This window comes from Oryctolagus cuniculus, chromosome 17 (assembly GCF_964237555.1).
Source record: "Oryctolagus cuniculus chromosome 17, mOryCun1.1, whole genome shotgun sequence".
Lineage (NCBI taxonomy): Eukaryota > Metazoa > Chordata > Mammalia > Lagomorpha > Leporidae > Oryctolagus > Oryctolagus cuniculus.
Genome location: NC_091448.1, coordinates 16,023,067 through 16,044,846, shown reverse-complemented (window position 1 = coordinate 16,044,846; position 21,780 = coordinate 16,023,067). Strand labels below are relative to the sequence as shown.

The window sequence follows — 21,780 nt, the reverse complement described above, 5'->3', positions numbered from 1 at the left end:
CTCTAACCCCTGTGCAGCCAAGGCAGCTTCTTGCAGCCCCCGAGAATAGGGGAGTTGTTGTTCTTCATTTCAGATTTAGGCTCTCCCTGGGCCTTAGGAGGCCCAGCTTGAAGTGAGGAAGGTTTCCTATTGAACCCTCTGCGCTAGGTGGGCCTTGGCCTGTGGCTGTCTATCTGCCTGAGACCACGGTGCCCAGGAAAGGGAAACGCAAGGTCTGTAGGTGCTCATTCTTAGGCTATATGTGGCTCTGGTGCGTCTTTCACCTGCCTTAGATGCATAATATATTTTTGAATATATTTTATCTTGTCTTTATGGCTGTTTCCCATAGGAAGGTTGGTGCAAACATCCTAGCCTGCTGTATTTCTGAGAATGGCAGATACTTACTGAATGTGTGGTGGATTGTTTTAGTATTGCACCTTCAGAGATAGATCCCCTCATGAAATGAGAGCATTGTGCTGGGCATCAGTGTTCTGGAGGCTGAATTTTCTTAAGCTGTTGCATTTGGTCGGGTAAGAGTGTTGATCTTGAGGACTCTATTCACAGATTCAACACTGAATTTCTTTGTAGGTATCATTTGTGTTAAAATCTTAAATGAGGGGCTGGCGTTGTGGTATAGTGGGTTAAGCTGCCGCCTGCAATGCCAGCATCCCATGTGGGTGCCAGTTTGAATCCTGGTTGCCCCCCTTCTGATCCAGCTCTTTGCTAATGGCCTGGGAGGGCAGCAGGGAGAGACTGAAGTGTTTGGGCCTCTGCCACTCACGTGGGAGACCTGGACGGTGTTCCAGGCCCCATCTTTGGCCTGGCCCAGCCTCAAACGTGACAGCCATTTGGGAGAGAACTACGGATGGAAGATCTCAGTCTCTTGCTCTGTTTGTCTGTTTCTCCCTCCCTCTCTGAAACTCTGCCTTTCAAATAAATAAATAAGTAGTAGTTTTAAAAATGTTAAATGAAAATGTTAGTTTTTCCTGGTAAAATAGACTTAACATTGATCACGAAAGGTTGCCAGTTCGGAAGTCCCCTCCAGAAGAGCTGTTATTACAGCGGATGACCATTTCCAGACCTTTTCTGGATGTATGCATGTGTGCTTACGGAATTTCCTCCTTTTCATGTGTTGATTTACTTAACCCAAATCCTGTAAACCTTTGTATTCTTGGAATAATGCTGTATGAAATACCTTATTTATACTTCTGTAATTATGCATTTTTCTTTAGATAGATTGCCAAATTTTAATTCCCAGGAGTTTGCTGTTTATCACAGATTGTCAGATCATTAGCAGTTTGAGAGTCTCAATTTCTGCACACTTTGCAAATGTTGAGTTTTATCGTTAGAATCTTTATTAATGAAAAAAATCTTTCTTTAACTCATTTTTCTTCACTAGTGGTAACAGTTTTACCTGTTGGTAATCTTGTCTTTTAATTTTATGTTGACTTTTACCATTCAGAAGTAAAAAACTTGAATTTGTCAGTATTTTTCCCTTATGACTTAATGGGCTTTGTATTGTTACTAGTTTTCCCATGATTTATACTCATATTTTTAATGTTATATTTAAAAAAATCATTCACTGTTACAAAGTTTTTAAGAAGCCTTTGTTTATATTTTCTTATAATTTGTATCTAAAGTAGGCATATCCTTTTCCTTTTTTCTTCCTCCTATACTGACACAAATCTTACCATCTTTTACAATTCTTACTTATTTGAAATATGCTTCAGTCACAGATTCTCTGATCACATTGTATGGACCTGATCTTGTGTTCTCTGTTTTGTGCCACTAGTGAGACTGTATGATACTGTTTTAGTTAGTGTAACTTTCTAGTATGTTTTGAATCAGCCTGGCTAAACCTCCCTGATATTCTTCATTGAAAATTATGTTACCAATTTTGATTATTTTCCTGAGTAACTGTCAGAATTAATTTGTGACGTTCCACAAAAACAACACCCCAGCAGAGAGTGAGAGAGTACCTAGATGACCACTTTATCTGGCAGGGAAAAGGTCGGAAACAAAATAAATAAAAAAGTTAAACATTAGTCTTTAGAGAAATTTGATATCTGCAATTTGATTCCAGGAATATAGTACCCTCATTTAATTTCTTCTATATAGCTTCACAATGAATATAATTTTTCCTGTGTTCTTATAAATTTCTTAATTTTACTTCTAAGTATTAAGGAATTTTTTTTTGCTGTTATGAATCTGCTTTTTTTTCCATTATATGCTCTGATTGTAATCAATTGCTAGTAAATAGGGAAGCTATTGATTTTTCTGATTATTTCCTGTTTGGCCACCTTATTGAACTCTTGTATTATAGTACTTTTCGATTGATTGCTGGTTTCCTTTGTGAATAGTTATATCATCAAAATGACACTTTAATTTTTAATAGTTCCCAGTGTTTATACCTCTTGTATTTTTCCCTTACTACATTGACTGAAATTTGAATAGTAATGTTGAATGTATTAATGTGTTATTCCTGTCTGGTTCCTAGCTTTAATGAAAGGATCTCTAGGATGGCACTGTTCATTATGATATTTTATGTTGGTTATTGAAAAACATACCCTTTTTGTATTAAAGGTGGGTACTTCAATTTGCCCAATAATGTGAAAATCTATTTTGGCATCCAAAGGGCAGAATTCTATATTCTACTCCTATCTCTGACCCCCCCCCCCCCATCGTGATTAATGTATTGAATTATATTAGTAGACTTATTAATACTGAACCATTACAGCACTGGAATAAAGCATACATAATTGTATACATAATTAGTATACTGTGAAAACTGTTTAACTTGCATTTATTTTAGATTTTTGTATGTAGGTATACTGAGACTAGAATTGAGAGTGAATTAAATTTTACCTATAAAGTCATGGGACAAATGTCCTAATTTTCATTTACCTACAGGCAGAAGTAACATTTTTTGTCTAGGATTGAAGACATTTATGCAAAGTAATATGTAAGTTCAGAGTTATGTCAGTATCAATGTGAAATTTTGTGAAATCTGAGTATTGTATTAACTGAGGTTTATAGATATTGTAATCCGATGGTCATGTTGCTCTGATGTGTAATTGTTTCCAGAGAGATTTTCTTTCATTCATCTTATATATGATAACCATGCTTTAACTGGCTGCGTGTTTGGGCAGTTGCAGATTATCTTCCTCATATAATTTGTTTGTTTCTTTTAATGTCTTCCAGCGGCGAGTAGAGCAGCCCCTCTATGGTTTAGATGGCAGCGTTGCAAAGGAGGCAACGGAGGAGCAGTCGGCTTTGCCAACCCTCATGTCAGTGATGTTAGCGAAGCCGCGGCTTGACACAGAGCAGCTGGCACAAAGGGGAGCTGGCCTCTGCTTCACTTTTGTGTCCGTAAGTACTGAGGCGAAGTCCGTTCAGATCTTTCATTGCCCTGGAGCTCCTTGTTGGAGTGGAGTCACTGCTGCAGCCTGAGACCGTGATGTTTCCAATTGTCTGTCACTTGAGAAGACAACAGGCTTTTACTCAGTCTCCTGAAAGGGACTGTGTTGTCAGAAGCAAAGCATAATTTTGGTTTGACAAAGTAGTAAAGGAAATGCAAATTCCATTTCAATTTAAATACTCACATAATTAAAAATAACTTCCAAACTCCAGCCATCACTTGTCTAAATGAATATTCAAGGCAACAGTTTTGGCGGGGAAGCGCGTGCCCTGCAGCCGCGGTGTGGTGCTCTGCTGGCCTGCCTGCTGGCCTTCTCCCCATGTGGACTGAGGGTATCATTACCTTTTCCAGGAAAGTTTGCTTCTTTCAACCTCTTTTTCTCGCTCTTTGAAGAATGAGAATTTGAATTTTATAAAAGTTTGATTCCATTTTAATTTGCCAAATTATAATGCAATTTGAATCAAACGTTGTTCCTTTTCTTGGTTTCTGTCACCTACCAGGTACCTGTTTCTGCCAGGAATGGTACAAAGGGAACACCCCACTGCCCTGTTCTTCTATTTTTAGGGTCATCTTTCAGAAGTAAGACTAATACTGATCCACATTTTTGCCTCTGACTTAATTCATTTTCTCCAGTTCTAACTTAGGTTCCCTCTTTATTTACTCTGGATTTTACAAGTCATCAACCCACATGCAAGTACATTCAAAAAGGCAGTAAAAATAGTGGTGGGCATCTTAATGAAAGAAAACGATTAGCTAGATAGGAAAGCATTGTGCATTATTAGGCATACTTAGAGTTACTGTAGCCTTGTCTCAAGAAAGGCATAGCACGACTTTAATATTTTAATGAACAATAGAGAAACTTCTTAAATAAAGGTAGTGTAGTTCTGTCTCTGGGTGACAAAGGAAACATGGAATTCTAGAAATGGGGAGGAAGTTGTGGTGCCGCACGCTGAGCTGCCAGTTGCATTGCCCACATCCCATATCTGAGTGCCCGGGATTGAGTCCTTCCTCCTCCTCTGCTTCTGATCCAGTGCTGTGGCAGATTCTTTTTTCCTTTAAAGAGTTATTTATTTATTTGAAAGCCAGAGTTACATACAGAGAGAAGGAGAGGAAGAGAGAGAGAGAGGGAGAAGGAGAGAGAGGGAGAGGGAGAGAGTCAGAGTCTTCCATCCACTGGTTTACTCCCCAAATGGCCGCAACGGCTGGAGCCAGGAGCCTCCTCCGGGTTTCCTATGCGGATGCAGGGGCCCAAGGACTTGGGCCATCTTCTACTGCTTTCCCAGGCGATAGCAGAAAGCTGGCTCAAAGTGGAGCAGCTGGGACTCGAATTGGTGCCCACATGGGATGCCAGCACTGCAGGCGGTGGCTTAACCTGCTATACCACAGCGCCAGCTCTGGCATAGATTCTATGACAGTGTAGTAGCCCTGTATTGTATCATTGTAGAATGTGTGTCTGTGTGTCATTATGTGTTTACTATTCACTGGCTTTTGTTAAACTATCATCTTAGGTCGGCTGTTTCCAGACAAAATCTCTGGGTCTTGGCCCAGCTTAATCTCAACTGTTGTGTGCATTTGAGGAGTGACTCAGTAGATTGGAACTCTTTCTCTTTTTATTTCTCTGCCTCTCAATAATAATAATGATAATAATAATTTTCTAATAAAACTGTATCCTTTTCACTTGAGGTGAGTTCCATTCATTTTTCTACAAAGAAGTACTGACTGAATGTCTGTTTTAGTTAAGGGCACATAAATACCCAAGATTTTGATCAGCAAGAACTTAGTCCCCTCTATAAACCTTTCCTGACAAGTATGGGCATGTGGACTTGAGTGGGTGGCTATGAATGTGCACCTACCCAGTCTCATCAGTGACACATTCAGGCTGTCATCAGAGAACTTGCAGGTGCTACAGCTGGATTGACCTCACCTGGCAGAGAGTAGCAACAAGATAGTCATGTATGAAGAAGGAACTTGGAGACAAGTGTACAAACTAAAGGCTTTAGTGCAGTTTTCTTTGTTTCTCAGCAGTTCCAGACAGGATATGATCTTAGTCATATAAGAAAAAAAAAAAGTAAAAGTATCAACAAAAAATAAATGTAAATTGATAAAGACAGTGTCCTAGCAAAATAAGCAAAGACAGCTTTATAGGGGGGAAAAATGGCTCATAACATGAAAAACTCAATTTTGACCATATTGAAATGCAAAATAAAACAAAAGTAGCTTTGATCTGTCAGATTGGCAATGGTTAGTAAACCTGATAATTATTACTATACAGATAGTTTGGGGACAGATCCAGTTTTATATTGGCTACAAGTTGGTACAGTCATTTGAACAAGTTGGCAATATATCTCAGTGATAAATTAACATATCCTTCTATTCAGAAGTTCGAACTCCATAAAACTATGCAAAGATGTTTATTTCAACATTGGAAGTAATTTTACTCTATCAGTTTCCAAAGGAATGTGACTCCACATTGTTATTCCAGTAATTAGTTCTCAGAACACATATGACATGCTTCATTATCTATAGCTGATCTCTCCTCTCTTCTTCAAGTAGCATTCTTCACTTGGCTTTCCATCTCGATTTTTCCTCTATATGTCTATAGTCATAATCAGTTTTACAATCACATTTACTTATTTGTAAGCATAACAGAGAAAGAGGGAGAGATAGGTAAAGAAGTCTTCCATTAGCTGGTTCACTCCTTAAATTGCCAGATTGTTAGATGTCAGTACATTATAAATGTGTGATATTTAGTTATTTAAATTATAATTGAGTCCTTTCTATTTTGTAAAGTAGTCTAAGACTTGAAAACAGCTAAGGAGCCTTTGTAATATTATGATTGTTTCATTGTTGGGCATTGTAAAACCAAATGATTTTATTGGACTCATTAGAAGAAAACAAACAGTTCTGATTGAATGAAAGTTCTAGTTTTCAAAGTCTACTGGATTTTTTTAAAATGTCATTTCTATAATTCCTTAAAAACTGTGTGTCTTTTAACATTATACAGCTTGAATTTCTTAAGCTTGAATTTCTTTTTTTTTTTTTTTTTTAAGATTTATTATTTGAAAGTCATAGTTACACAGAGAGAGGAGAGGCAGAGAGAGAGAGAGAGAGATGTCTTCCATCCTCTGGTTCACTCTGCAGTTGGCCACAACAGGCGGAGTTGGACCCATCCAAAGTCAGGAGCCAGGAGTTTCTTCCGAGTCTCCCACTTGGGCCATTTTCTGCTGCTTTCCCAGGTGCATTAGCGGGGAGCTGGATTGGAAGTGGAGTAGCCAGGCCTCAAACTGGAGCCCATATGAGATACCAGCATTGCCCACAGGCGGCAGCTTTACCTACCCTGTAGGGCCAGCCCCTAGAGTTATATATTCTCTCTCTCTCTCTCTCTTAAGATTTTATTTATTGGCTGGCGCCGCGGCTCGCTTGGCTAATCCTCTGCCTGCGACGCCAGCACCCTGGGTTCTAGTCCCGGTTGGGGCGCTGGATTCTGTCCCAGTTGCTCCTCTTCCAGTCCAGCTCTCTGTTGTGGCCCGGAAAGGCAGTGGAGGATGGCCCAAGTGCTTGGGCCCTGCACCCGCATGGGAGACCAGGAGGAAGCACCTGGCTCCTGGCTTCGGATCAGCCACAGCACGCCAGCCATAGCAGCCATTTGGGGAGTGAACCAACAGAAAAAAGGAAAACCTTTCTCTGTGTGTGTGTCTCTCTCTCACTGTCTAACTCTGCCTGTCCAAAAAAAAAAAAAAAAAAAAAAAAAATTATGTATTTGGGCCAGTGCTGGGTATAGTGGGTAAAGCTGCTGCCTGCAGTGCCAACATCCTATATGTGTACGAGTTGGAGGCCTAGTTGCTCCACTTCTGATCCAGCTTTCTGCTATGGCTTGAGAAGGCAGTAGAAGATGGCCCAAGTCCTTGGGCCCCTGTACCCACACGAGAGACCTGGAAGAAGCTCCTGGCTTCGGGTCGGCCCAGCTCTGGCCATTGTGGCCATTTGGGCAGTGAACCAGCGGATGGAAGACCTCTTATTCTCTCTGCCTCTCTGTGAATAAATCTGCCTCTCAAATAAACAAATCTTGAAGAGATAAATAAAATATTTTATTTATTTATCTGAGAGGTAGAGTTACAGACAGAAAGGGAGAGACAGAGAGAAAGGTCTTCCTTCCCCTGGTTTACTCCCCAAATGGCCACAATGGCTGGATCTGGGCTGATCCAAGGCCAGTGGCCAGGAGGTGCTTCTGGGTCTCCCAGGCAGGTGCAGGCCCCAAGCACTTGGGCCACATTCCACTGCTTTCCCAAGCCATAGCAGAGAGCTGGATTGGAAGAGGAGCAGACAGAACACAAACTGACGCCCATATTGGATGCTGGTTCACAGGCTGAGACTTCGACTATTATGGTTTTTGATATCAGCTTTACTTTCCCGTTTGTCAGTTGATGAACGTTTGAAATGGTCCCTTCCCCACCCCTACCCCTGCAACTTTATGAATAATGCTGTGATGAACATTCATATACATGTGTTTGTATAGATGCATGTTTTCCTTTTAGGGGTATATACTAAGGAGTAAAGTTGCAGGGCTGGATGGTGACTAGTTTTAAGGGCCTTGTGAACTGCTAGCATAGCAGCTGCACCAGTTTGCATTCCAGTGTGTGCCAGTTTTTCCACATCCTTGCCAATACTTTTTATTGTCTGCCTTTTTAAAATTGTAACCATCCTAGTGGTTGAAAAGTGATACTGATTTGCGTTTCTCTAATGACTAATGATACTGAGAATTTTTTATTTTGAGTTTTTTCATTTGTTTAGTTGGCTATTTTAGAGAAATACCTACTGAAATCCTTTGCCCAGTTTTAAGTTGGGTTGTCTTTATTGTTGAGTTGGAAGGTTTTTTTTTATATATATATATATTCTGGATACTAGATCCTTATGAAGTATGCGAGGGCAGGTGTTTGGCATAGTAGTTAAAGTCGTCACTTGAGATGTTTGCATCCCATTGGAGTACTTGATTTGAGTCCTAGGTCCTCTACTTCTGCTCTAATTTCCTACTAATGCACACCCTGAGTACCAATAAATGATGGCTCAGATCTTGGATTGCTATTTCCCTAAAGGGAGATCTCAGTTGAGTTCTGGGCTCCTGGCTTTGGACTGGTACAGCCCTAGCTGTTATGAGTGTTTGGGAAGTTAAGCAGTCAATGGAAGATCTCTCCATCTGTCTGTTTGTCCCTGCCTTTCAAGTGAGTAAAAAAGAAAAAATGAGTTTTTAAACAGATTTAAGGCTTAAAAATATACGTGGTGGCCAGTGTTACGGCCAGCGGGTTAATGAGCCGATGCCTGCAACACCAACCTCCCATATCAGAGTACTAGTTTGAGTCCTGGCTGTTCCACTTATGATCCAGTGTCGCTCGCCCTCTTCATGGAGGAACGACACAGGACCCTGCGCTGTTCTTTTGTCTGCTCAGCCCTTCCTGGGTTTGCTGCTGGTCCTTCCCGGGTTGGCTGCCGATCCTTCCACCTCCGTGGAAGGGCGGCTCCCCCTGCCACTTTCCCCACTTCCGTGGGGGAGCGGCACACCGCCTGCCGGCTCTCTCTGGGGCTGCTCAGATGTTATCCGGATGTTCCTGGTGCATGTTGTCTCTCTCCTCCTTTATAGTCCTCTTCCACCAATCCCAACTCTGCTACCCACACGCCGAGTACGCTGCTCTCCTCCAATCAGGAGCAGGATCAGCTCCTGCAGGTTATTGGTCAAACTGGAGGCAGCTGTGTAGAAGTTGTTTACTCCTCTCCCAGCGCCATATATTGTGGGAGAGCAGATGCATAGAATAAGTCTTAATTCCAGTAACTTAGTCTAGTCCGAGTTGCTCCCCACAATCCAGCTCCTTGCTACTCAGCTACTTGGGTTTCTGCCACCCCATGAGAGACATGGATAGAATTGTGGGCTCCTGGCTTCAGGTTTACCCAACCATTTGGGGAGTTAACCAGCAGATGGGAAATCTCTCGACTCCCCTTCTCTCTGTCGCTCTGCCTTTTAAATAAATAAATCTTAAATAAATATGTATATGATTTGCAAGTTCTCTTTTATTCTGTTGGTCGACATTTTACTTTCTTGATGGTGTCGTTTAAAGCCCAAATTTTTTAAGTTTGAAAAATTCCAGTTTATTTGTATTTGAGAGCTACAAAGAGAGAGGGAGACAGATACAGAGAGGTACCCCTGCTATCTACTAGTTCACTCCCCAGATGTTTGCAGGGGCCCCCAGCTGTGGCAGAAACAAAGTGCCAGAAACTCAATGTAGGTCTCCCACGTGGGTGGCAGGGACCTGACTATTTGAGCCATCAGCTGCCATCTGCCTGTCAAACCCAGGCGCTTCAGTGGTATGTGGGCGTCTTAACCAATAAGCCAAACACCCCCCCCCTTTTTTTTTCTTTTGTAGCTTGTGCTTTTACTGTTTTAACTAAGAAGTTTTATTAACCTAAAGTCATGAACATTTACTCCTTTATTTTTTTCTAAGTGTTTTCCACTGTTAGCATTTAAATATTTAACTCTGTAATCCCATTTTGTAGTAATTGTTGTGGGGTGTAAGGAGAACAGCTGTGGATTTCCAGTTGTTTAACAAGATTATTGCAAAGACTTTGCTTTCCTCTGTTGAATTGTCTCGGCACCTTTGTCAAAGGTCAATTGACCATAAATGTAGGGGTTATTTCTAAACTGTAAGCTCTGTTATTCAATTGATCCATATTCCTGTCTTCACACTAGCCCCACAATGTCTTTTTTTCTTTTTCTTTTTTTTCTGAGATGTATTAATTTATTTTAGAGGCAGAGTTACAGACAGAAAGAGGGAGAGACAGATAGAGGTCTTCCATCCACTGGTTCATCCCCCAGTTGGCTGCAGTGGCTGGGGCTAGGCAAGACTAAAGCCAGGAGCCTCTTTTGGGTCTCCCACAGGGGTTCAGGGGCCCAAGCACTTGGGCCATCCTCCACTGCTTTCCCAGGCCATAAGCAGAGAGCTGGATTTGAAGTGGAGCAGCCAGGACACAAACCAGCACCCATATGGGATGCCAGCTCTGCAGGCAGAGGCTTAACCTATTCTGACACAGCACTGGCCCTGACAGTACAGATTTTTAATGTAGTTTTTAAAATTTTTTTATCCTTACGGTTTCATTTTAAGAAGCTCTGTCTCTTAGTAGAATGGAGATCTTACTTTGTGTTCTCATTGACCTGGGACATTACTCTGTACTCACTGACTTTTAGGAGACTAGAATCTCTATTTTCCAATTTTGTGATTCTCGTGTTTAGCACAGGACCAGGCACAAAGGTTCACAGTTAATACTGAATGAATGAATAGAATTAGAGCCTTTTTTCCTCCTACTGTGGACTCACTTGTTGTCACTGTAGTCCTTATGTTTGTGTAGAACCTTTGCCTTTTGAAAGAAAGCATCGTCTTTATTTTCTTGAGACTATGCTGCTTCCTAACTAGCCTCTTCTTCAGTTAACTTTTTCATTTTTACTTATCACCGTGATATTTTATATTTATCTTTACAGACAGCTCTAATCTAGAAACATCCCACTGAATCATCTTCCGACACCATCAATTTACTGGAAGAAGACATAGAAATGAGCCCATGTAGAATGCATTTTATCCAAACCTATATGCCAAAATCTGGAATTTTATAGAAGAGTCTTTTAGTCAGTCATTTGATTCTTTTCATTTCTTATTGTACGATCAAACAATCATTTTTAAACGATTTATTTATTTATTTGAAAGAGTTATATAGACAGAGGAGAGGCAGAGAGAGAGAGATCTTCCATCCAATGATTCACTCCCCAGATGGCCACAACCGCTGGAGCTGCGCCAATCTGAAGCCAGGAGCCAGGTGCTTCTTCCAGGTCTCCCACGTGGGTGCAGGAGCCCAAGCACTTGGACCATCTTCCACTGCTTGCCCAGGCCATAGCAGAGAGCTGGATCGGAAGAGGAGCAGCCAGGACATGAACCAGCACCCACATGGGATGCCAGCACCACAGGCTGCAGCTTTACCTGTTACGTCATAATACCGGCCCCTCAATAGTTTGTTTCAACAAATATTTGTTGAATGTTTAATACATCTTCTCTTAGATTGTAAATTTCATTAAGGCAGAGGAAGGGCTGTATCTATGATTTCTTTTGCCCTGGAAATGTGTCCTTAATACTTAAGCACTTCCCTCTGAACCTAGACATAGGGAATATTCACTAAGTAGGCAATGAATGAATACCTAAAAATTGAGTTAATGATACTGCCTACCTTATGTTGTGCACCTTCAGTGAAATCACATATATGAAGTGCTGAGTTTGCTCACAGCCTGGCCATGCCAGTCTGCTGTGGTCACTGAGAGCTGTTACAGAGAGAGAGGAGGAAAGAAAGAAAGTCTTCCATCTGCTGATTCACTCCCCAAGTGTCCACAATGGCTGGAGCTGAGCCGATCCAAAGCCAGGAGCTTCTTCCAGCTCTCCCACAGGGGTATAAGAACCCAGCACTTGGACCGTCTTCACTGCTTTCCCAAGCTGTAGCAGAGAGCTGGATCAGAAGAAGAGCAGCTGGGACTTAAACCAGCACCTATATGGAATGCCAGCACCGCAGGCAGCAGCTTTACTGGCTGCCCACAATGCTGGCCCCCTTACAGGGATTTTTAAGGATCACATGTTATCACATGTCACAATGAAGCCTTTTGCTTATAATAATTGCTCCATGAATGTGCTGATACCATTATTAATATGGATTATGTAGAAACTACCAGAAAATTTTCACTTATGTAGATATAATATATTCTTTGATGAGGTAGTTCTGTATTTCTATTACCCCATAACTCAGGATATCTAATATTTCCTATTTATTCCTAGTTATGACCATGATAGTTTATACTGTATTAGATGTGATTGTGCCTTGTTTTTAAAAACATTATTAGAAATGTAAGGATTCTGTATTGCTTAATAGTTGAATTATATTAAAACTAATAAATTTTAAAATGCTTTAGAATATCCAGTTGGCAAGTGACAATATTGGAAATGCACCTAGATTTTGGAGCTTATTTGGAATAGTGGTGTGCAGGCCTTTGTGTCCCCTAGGTACTGGGTGCTCCCCTGGCCTTTTCTGATGAAAGAATATGGAAACACAGTAGAGAAGGCAAGTTATTGCAGGAATAGTTCTTCTTTTTCTATAATTTGCATATTTAAAAAGTGATTTTTATGCAGCTGATATTTTAAGCCTATTTACTGAAACACAGTCTAAGCTGCCATGTCTAGCCTTTGTGTTTCATATTTGACTTATTTTACTTTCATCTTGACCACATGGCCCTGTCTTCTGACTTTCATCAGAAGGAGTTTGTTTTTTATAATCATTTGAATTTATATAAATGTTTGTGGAGAAAGATGCAAAACCTTCCTGTGACTGGTGATGTACCTTTATTATAGGCTCAGCAAAACAGTCCCTCTTCTACGGGATCTGGCAACACAGAGCATTCCTGCAGCTCCCAAAAACAGATCTCCATCCAGCACAGACAGACCCAGGTAGGTTGGTGATCCCTAAACGGAAGAGAAGATCTGCTTGGGAGCACGTGCTAACCACATACAGAATCTGTGATTCCTCTCCTTGTTTCCCTCTGTCACCTTGACCGTACCTTATTATTTGTGTGTTACATCTAGAACTTACCTGTGCAATTTAAATTCCTTTGGAAGGTGCCTTAACTTCTTGAGGGTTTTCTTTACCTTGCCTGTTAGAGTGTAGCAGAATGCTTACATCGCAGGGTGGTGTTGATGAAAGAGGACACACTTTAAAAGTTTCTAGTCTGCTGTTGTTGTGGAACATTTTTTTTTTTTCATACTATTTGTTGAACTCTTCACTTAGTATAGGGTTGATCTTATGAGTATAAAGTTAATTGAAAATAGATCTTAGTCAAAAATAAGAAGGAGAATAAGAGAGGGAGGAGGAAGAAATGTGGGAGTGCAAATGGAAGGAATCACTGTGTTCCTAAATTTACATTGATGAAATGCATGAAATTAAAAGGTTTAAAAAAAAAAAAAAACCCACACTGATTAAGTCACCCTTATCATGTATCAGAGTGCCTGCGTTCAATACCTGCCTCTGGCTCCTGACTCTAGCCAGTTTCCTACAGACACTGGAAGGTAGTAGGTGATGGCTCAAGTAATTCGGTCCCTACTACTCAGTTCCCAGCTTTGGCCCAAACCAGCACTTGGAACCATTTGGAAAATAAATGGGAAGCACACTCTCTCCTCTATCCTTCTCTCTCTCCTGCTCTCTCTCTCCCTCCCGCCCTCTCTTTCCTCCTCCCTACCCACTCAAATAAATAAATAATTAAAAAAAAAAAAAAAAAAACCTTAAAAGAGTTTCTAGTCTGGACCTCAGCTTGCTATTTTAGAAATTATCATAAAAAAATTAGGTTGACACTGATTATTTCAGACAATACTTACAAAATGCCTATTAGGACAGTGCTTACAGTAGGCATTCCATAAATGTTACTTCCCTACTTTATGAAAGTAGTTAATTTATTCCTCGTGCCTATTTATTATTTGGCAAGACCTAGCTGAACTTCTTTAAGAAGTGGTATGCCAACATAATTTCCTCCTTAAATAGCCTTCAGAAACTTCGGAATTTAGGAATGCGGTGAGTATTCAAAGATTGTATCTGAAAAGGATGGAGACTCTAGCCTCCATTTTGTAGCATCAAGTTTCGTTTCTTGCACTGTATTTTAGCACTGTCTGGTTTGTTTTCATGACATGATACTTGGCAACCTGGAATTTCCTAAGTTCCTGGTGCAGATTTTTAATTTTATTTGATCATCGACAGCTTATGAACAATTGGACAGACTCAGACAGGTGCACACTCAGAACTTTACCTCTTGCCTCTGATTGCTGTTTCCACTAGGTGGCATGTTTGTTCTTTGGAGATTTGGGTCATGTCTCCTTAACTTCTTTTCAAAGTCACTTCATTTCTAGAGTAATGCATTTCTGTGTTCAATGCCCAATAGATTGAGATTTCTTCTATTTGGTTCCAAAATTAACATGTTTTTGAAGTACAGGTATAACTAAGGTTTAAAGACTGGAATGAAGAAAGCAGATTAAATTTATCGAGTATGTAATTCCAGGCTATTTGAGTTAGCAAGTACATTTCTCAGAAAAGTAATGAGAAAGATGTGATGACATGTAATGTTTTGAGACTAATCCTAAATTTGTTTTGACTTTGTTTCTGTAGTCTGACCTCACAATAGAAAAAATATCTGCACTAGAAAACAGTAAGAATTCTGACTTAGAGAAGAAGGAGGGAAGAATAGATGATTTATTAAGAGTAAGTATTAAAATGTGGTAAGAGATTTTATAGCAAGCATCAATTGTTATGTATGTTTGGATTATGTTTGTACGTTATAGAAACAGTTTCTGTAACCACATAATAAACTTCTGGATATTTTCCTTTAATCTGAAGGAATCTGAGCTAGGGACCAATGAACTAGCAGATGGAAGATACCTCTCTATCTCTTTTTCAAGTAGATAAAAATAAACATTAAAGTATATAGAAGTGTCTTATGTTTACAGAATAAACTTAAATCTGAAATGAAAAATATAACTCTAGAATATATACCATATTATTTTAAAAATCTGTTTTTAAAATGCAGTTTTGGATGTCTTTCCAAAAAATAAAATGAGTGTACTATTTTCCTGTTATAAAAGTTATGCATACTCTTTGTAATAAATTTAAGGAATACAGCAAAATATATCATCCATAATTTCATTAACAGGATAAAACATTTGGTACATTTTTCTTCAGTAAATTTTTGAGCCATTTTATAGTATTACACACATGCCTATATACATATATAAGTACTACTGCTTCATAAATAAGAGTGACTAGCAATTTTAGCTTTTCCACTGATATAGAAGGTATATATGTTCAACTTTTCTTTGTACAAATGAAGTTGTTTCAACCTGGCTCAGGGGACCCTGTCTTCTCCAGGGCTGTCATGACATAGCAAGGTGAAGGCTGGTGGCCTTGCTTTTATTGTCAGTTTTTCTTACTGGGCTTCGGGGTATGATTTTGTTTGAATAAAGGGATCTGTTTAATAATAAGCTTAAAAAGCCACTGTATTTGTGATTATCTGGCCTCTAAAAATGTTTAACATATTTCTATCATTAATCAAAATATAATATAAAATAACATATTTTTACTGCTTCTTATACAAGACCTGGATTTTTTTTTACTTACCTATACTGGTAAAGTCTAATGTATTTGTATTATTAAATTACTATTTTTCATATTTCCTCTGAGACTAATTTATTAAAAAAAAAAAGATTTTTTACTTGTTTGAGAGTTAGAGTTACAGACAGAGAGAGAGAGACAGAGAGAAAAGTCTTCCATCTGCTGGTTCATTCCTGAAATGGCCACAACAGCTGGAGCTGAGCCGATCTGAAGCCAGGAGCCAGGAGCCAGGAGCCAGGAGCCAGGAGCCAGGAGCCAGGAGCCAGGAGCCAGGAGCCAGGAGCCAGGAGCCAGGAACCAGGAGCCAGGAGCCTGGAGCCTGGAGCCAAGAGCTTCCTCCGGGTCTCTCATGAGAGTGAAGAGGCCTAAGCACTTGGGCCATCTTCCACCACTTTCCCAGGCCATAAGCAGAGAGCTGGATCCGAATAGGAGCAGGCAGGACACAAACCAGCGCCCATATGGGATGCCAGCACTGCAGGTGGAGGCTTACAGTCAGGTTTATGACAAAATATTCTGTACTTGGTTATTGTTTGTTAAACTGATATCAAAGCTCATTGGAAGTATTTTTTAATTCACAGTTTCGGTACTTTTGTTTCATCTCTTTAATTGACTGGAATAATTTTTTTTAAGATTTTATTTATTTATTTGAGAGGTAGAGTTGCAGACAATGTGAGGGAAAGAGAGAGAGAAAGGTCTTCCATCTGTAGGTTCACTCCCCAAATGGCTGCAATGGCCAGAGCTGCGCCATTGCGAAGCCAGGAGCCAGGTGCGTCTTCCTGGCCCAAGGACATGGGCCATCTTCTACTACTTTCCCAGGCCATAGCAGAGAGCTGGATTGGAAGAGGAGCAGTTGGGACTAGAATCAGTGCCCATATGGGATGCCGGTGCCGCAGGCGGAGGATTAACCAAGTGAGCCACATCACCGGCCCCCTATTTCTCATTTTAATAGTTCTCCTTGGGGCTGGTGCTGTGGCATAGTGAGTTAAGCCTACACCTGTGGCGCTGGCATCCCATATGAGCCCTGGTTCATTTCCTAGCTGCTCCTCTTCCAATCTAGCTCTCTGATAATGGCCGGGGAAAGCAAGGAAGATAGCCCAAGGACTTGGGCCCCTGCACCCACTTGAGACCTAGAGGAAGCTCCTGGCTCCTGGCTTCAGATCACTCAGCTCCAGCTGTGGCAGCCATTTGGGGAGTGAACCAGCAGATAGAAGACCTCTCTCGCTCTCTAACTCTGCCTCTCAAATAAATAAATCTTAAAAAAAAAGTTCTTTCTAAATTTATTTATTTACTTATTTGTGAGGCAGAGAGAGAAAAAGTAGACAGACATAGTAATCTCCCATATGTTGGTTACTTCCCAAATGCCTGCCACAGCCATAGCTGTGCTGAGGCTGAAACTGGGAGTGAGGAATTCAATCCAGGTATCCCACATGGGTAGCAGAACCCAATTACTTGAACCATCAACTGTGCTTATTTTGTCTGTGTCAGTTGGAGTCAGGAGCTGGTGATAGTTATCGGACCTTGGCACTCCAGTGTAGGATGCACACATCAGAAGTGCTAGGCCAAATGCCCAGCCCTGTTCCTTTCTTCTCAATCTCAATAAACATTGTATTCCATACACTTTCTGCTATTTACTGCATCTTATGTGAATTTTGATTTGATTATTTTCATTTTTATATTGCCTACTCGTTTCCTAACCTAATACAAGTTCTTACCTATTCTGTATATTCTTTATGGTTTGGCTCCTATTTCATAAATATCATGTTTTGGCTGGCATCGTGGCTCACTAGGCTGATCCTCCGCCTGTGGCACCAGCATCCCGGGTTCTAGTCCCGGTTGGGGCACCGGATTCTGTCCTGGTTGCTCTTCTTCCAGTCCAGCTCTCTGCTGTGGCCCAGGAGTGCAGTGGAGGATGGCCCAAGTGCTTGGGCCCCGCACCGACGTGGGAGACCAGGAGGAGGCACCTGGCTCATGGCTTCGGATCTGCGCAGTGCGCTGGCCATGGCGGCCATTTGTGGGGATGAACCAATGGAAGGAAGACCTTTCTCTCTTTCTTTCTCTCACTGGCTAACTCTGCCTGTCCAAAAAAAAAAAAAAAGTTTTTTTGCATTTAATGGAGTATGACAAGGTGTTCCTTTGATTTCTGTAGGTGATCATTTTCATTGTTTTCAGGTTTTATACTTCTTTTTTCTTATTCAGAAATACATTCCTTAGGCCTATATTTTTCCTTGCTTGTTTAATTAGTTTTCTCTATCTTTGAGGAGTGCTGTGTATAGGTTCAGTACCTGTTGCACGTCTTTGATTGTTAGCATATATGTGTACTCACTTGAAATTGCTCTTACTCTTACTTTTATCCCTTTGGTGGGTGCTGGTTGATAATCATTTAAGATTTACAGTGAGATAGTTTGTGGGTATAAATGCTTGCAGACTTATTCTAGTATCTGGAAAATTTTTGTCTGAAGTAGCTGTGCTGGACTGAAAAAGGATCACGGCCCCATCATTATCTTTCATTACCTGACTGTCTTAAGATTGAGAAGATGAAGTATGTGAAAAACTTGAATCCTAACTTGGTACTGCTCTTCGGGTTTTGTTTTATTTTTGATTTATTTGATATTTACACAAACCTCCTCCCATTCACTGGCTCATTCTCCAGATGCTGGCAACAGTTGGGACTGGGCCAGGTCCAAAAGGCAGAATTCAGAAACTCTGTCCAAGCATGGGAGGCAGAGGCCCAGCTACCTGAGCCATTACTCATTGCCTTCTAGGATACATACCAGCAGGAAGGTAGGATCAGGGGTAGAGCAGGGATCTAAACCCAGTCTTTCCTGTGTGGGATGTGACTGAATCAAGTAGCATCTCAACTGCTAAGCCAAACACCCACCATTGCTTTTTCAATTTTGAAACATCTTTGCTTCCATTTTCCCGGAAGCAGTATGCTTTCTTTAGGTCCCATTACTCCTTTTTTTAATTTTTTATTTATTTATTTTTTTTTTTTAATTTTTATTTTTTGACAGGCAGAGTGGACAGTGAGAGAGAGAAACAGAGAGAAAGGTCTTCCTTTGCCGTTGGTTCACCCTCCAATGGCCTTCGTGGCTGGCGCGCTGCAGCCGGCGCACTGCAGCCGGCGCACTGCAGCCGGCGCACCACGCTGATCCGATGGCAGGAGCCATTTGCTTCTCCTGGTCTCCCATGGGGTGCAGGGCCCAAGCACTTGGGCCATCCTCCACTGCACTCCCTGGCCACAGCAGAGAGCTGGCCTGGAAGAGGGGCAACCGGGACAGAATCCGGCGCCCCGACCGGGACTAGAACCCGGTGTGCCGGCGCCGCAAGGTGGAGGATTAGCCTAGTGAGCCGCGGCGCTGGCCCCCATCACTCCTTTTTACTCAAGTGTCTTAGATCGTTCAGTCCTTACTTGGATGCAGAGCAGCACTAAAGGAGGGTGCGTCAGAAGGGCAGATCCCAAAGGGGAGCTGCCACATTTCCAGGTTGATGAGAACTGACGCTTCTGATCTGGAGTATAAACAGGGCTTGGCTTAGCAGACAGGAGTCAGTCATTGAGTTTTCCATTTTAGTGCGATACTGGGTATGGCTGCATTGAGAGCTCCTAGCTAGCTGCTACTTGACACATGAGTAACATGAGTGTTAAGAACCCATGGAAATGTAGCATTTAAAAAATATTAAATAAATCATCCCATATGGGTGCCTGTTCGATTCCTGGCTGCTCTACTTCCAATGCAGCTCTCTGCTTTGGCCTGGGAAAATAGTAGAAGATGGCCCAAGTCCTTGAGCCCCTGCCCCCGCATGGGAGACCTGGAAGAGGCTCCTGGCTCCTGGCTCCGGATCAGCACAGCTTCCGCCGTTGCAGCCAGTTGGAGAGTGAACCATTGGATGGAAGACCTCTCCCTCCCTCCCTCCTTCCCTCTCTCCCTCTCTCTCTCTCTCTCTCTCTCTCCCTCCCTCCCTCCCTCCCTCTCTCTCTCCCTCCCTGCGTCTCCTCTCTGTGTAACTCTGACTTTCAAATAAATAAATAAATAAAAATTTAAAAAATATTAAATGAGTGGCCTGAGGTTGGTTGATTTCCATACATTTTATTACAAATTTCAAGGGAATACCCACTTTCAAAGTAGACTGACTTTCACATAAACATTGCATGTTATTTGGCTTATAAATTTTTAGTCTAATATTCCATTGTCACATTTACCCAAACATAGTTAGACTTTGCCCCGATAATGTGGTCCTTCGAAGTATAAACACAAAAACCAATAAAAGGAAATTCTACTTATGAATAGAATAGAAACATTTGAAAATAGAAGCTATTTTATAGACTACTTGAAAAATGAAACATGAAGTTTGTATACCGTAAATTAAAAAAAAAGAAAAATGAAGCTAAAAGTCTCAAAAATTGAATGTTCTGTAATATCTTCCATTGTTATTTGATTGGGAAACAACAGATTTTTTCCCTAATTCAAGCAAGTTATTATAAAGTGGTATTATTTGCCCAAAAGAAGAGATCTTTTTGCTTAACATAAGAATAAATTCAGGAGTTGCAAATCAAATTTGACCTGGGTTAGTTGTTCTTTCCTTCTCTGTTATTGTGGGAGGCTTGTGTTTTTCAAAGTGTTTAACCCATCCTGTAGGCTTCTGACCACAGCTGAATTAACCATGCATTTACATTCTGGCATTGTGAACCAGGACCTTGTTTGTTAGTTCTGTCTTGTGTGGGCATGGGTGTGCCTGGCTTTTCTGGGACATTTATGTAAATTCATGATTCTTTTTTGTTAGAAATGAGATTCAAAAAACAAATTTAACAAAGAACATTATATGGTTTTAAAGTTATATAGTTTTTTGTAAGTGCTTAATCACCCTATGTATGTATTTTAAACTCTCATTGTTGGTTTTTAAAGATTTTTTATTTTGTGATTGCTTAGGCATCTGTGATGTACAAAAGTAACCCTGCCTGGTTATTGGGAAGAAAAAATATGATCAGTAGTTAAACAGGCCCACTTTGTTAGCAGATTCCATCATTAATAAGTAGATGATAAGTTGATTAAAAAGAAAGGAATTATTTACCTTTTTAAGTCACTCTTAGTCTTTTTCCTTTTAACAACAGCTAGAAATGTTTTCTCTGTCTCCCTAGATCTGTTTTTTCTATTAATCAGTCTTTCTTGGAGCTAACTTAAAATTGTTTTTCATTGAAGGCCAACTGTGATTTGAGACGGCAGATTGATGAACAACAAAAGATGCTAGAGAAATACAAGGAACGATTAAATAGATGTGTGACAATGAGCAAGAAACTCCTTATAGAAAAGGTCAGTGAAAATTGATGGCCCCAGCTCTGTTTTATAAAAGCTCAATGTGTGTCATCCTATGGCTCCTTATTCTTTCCCTGAGATGATAGTATTTAAAAGTAGGGTTTTTCAGGAATAGATTTCTCCTGATTTGTCAGGATTTCTTTACATAGACATTGGACCAGTCATCCAAAGTGATAATTTGGGACACACTTTCTTGCTGTGCGTTGCTTGGAGTGTGATGTTGATGGAGCAGGAACAGCTTATCCTCGTTGAGTTTATCTGGGGTGTCGTCTACTAAGTTTTTATTTATCCTATCACTTGAAATGGGTATCCTATTACAAACATTTATCATCAGTTAAATATTTCCATTTCAGAGCAAGTATTTGGAGTAACTTAAGTATATAAGAATGTGATAATTAAATGCTTTGTGCTTTAAAAACACCAAGTTGTCATATAATTACTTCCACTTGGCTGATTTCTCCTTTCTTATAGTAATTGATTTGTTACAGCTTTCCTTTAAAAGTCACTAATAACTATTTCTTGAAACTTTTAAAATGACGGTACTTTCTAATGACATTATTACAACATTTTACAAGCTAGAGGTTTGAGACATACCAATGTTTACTTTTCCTTCAATCTTTGAAATGCTGTTGAAAAAACAGGGAACACTCTTAGGTAGATTGTTTTATTGAGATTGGAGATATTGGAAAGAAGTTTGTTTCATTCTTTGACTCATTAACCAGTTGTACTATACTCTAAAAGCATGATATAAAAAAGAAACCAATATAATGCTATCTCTGAGTTCTTGGGGATTAAATATCTGATACACCCTGCTGGAATAGAAAGAAACAGAAAGGAAAATGCAACCTCAGG

The 21,780-nt window shown here is 40.5% G+C and overlaps 1 protein-coding gene across 18 annotated transcripts in view; it reads left to right on the top strand.

Annotated features, from left to right (window-relative positions):
- Positions 1–21,780, top strand: part of TLK2 (tousled like kinase 2) — a 130,680-nt gene that overhangs the window by 60,349 nt on the left and 48,551 nt on the right. For all 18 annotated transcript variants that reach the window (XM_070060514.1, XM_008271671.4, XM_008271669.4 and 15 more), the window contains 4 exons: positions 3,181–3,348; positions 12,823–12,918; positions 14,621–14,713; positions 20,815–20,925. In XM_070060514.1, coding sequence (XP_069916615.1) covers positions 3,181–3,348; positions 12,823–12,918; positions 14,621–14,713; positions 20,815–20,925 — 468 coding nt within the window. The remainder of the gene's footprint in view (positions 1–3,180; positions 3,349–12,822; positions 12,919–14,620; positions 14,714–20,814; positions 20,926–21,780) is intronic.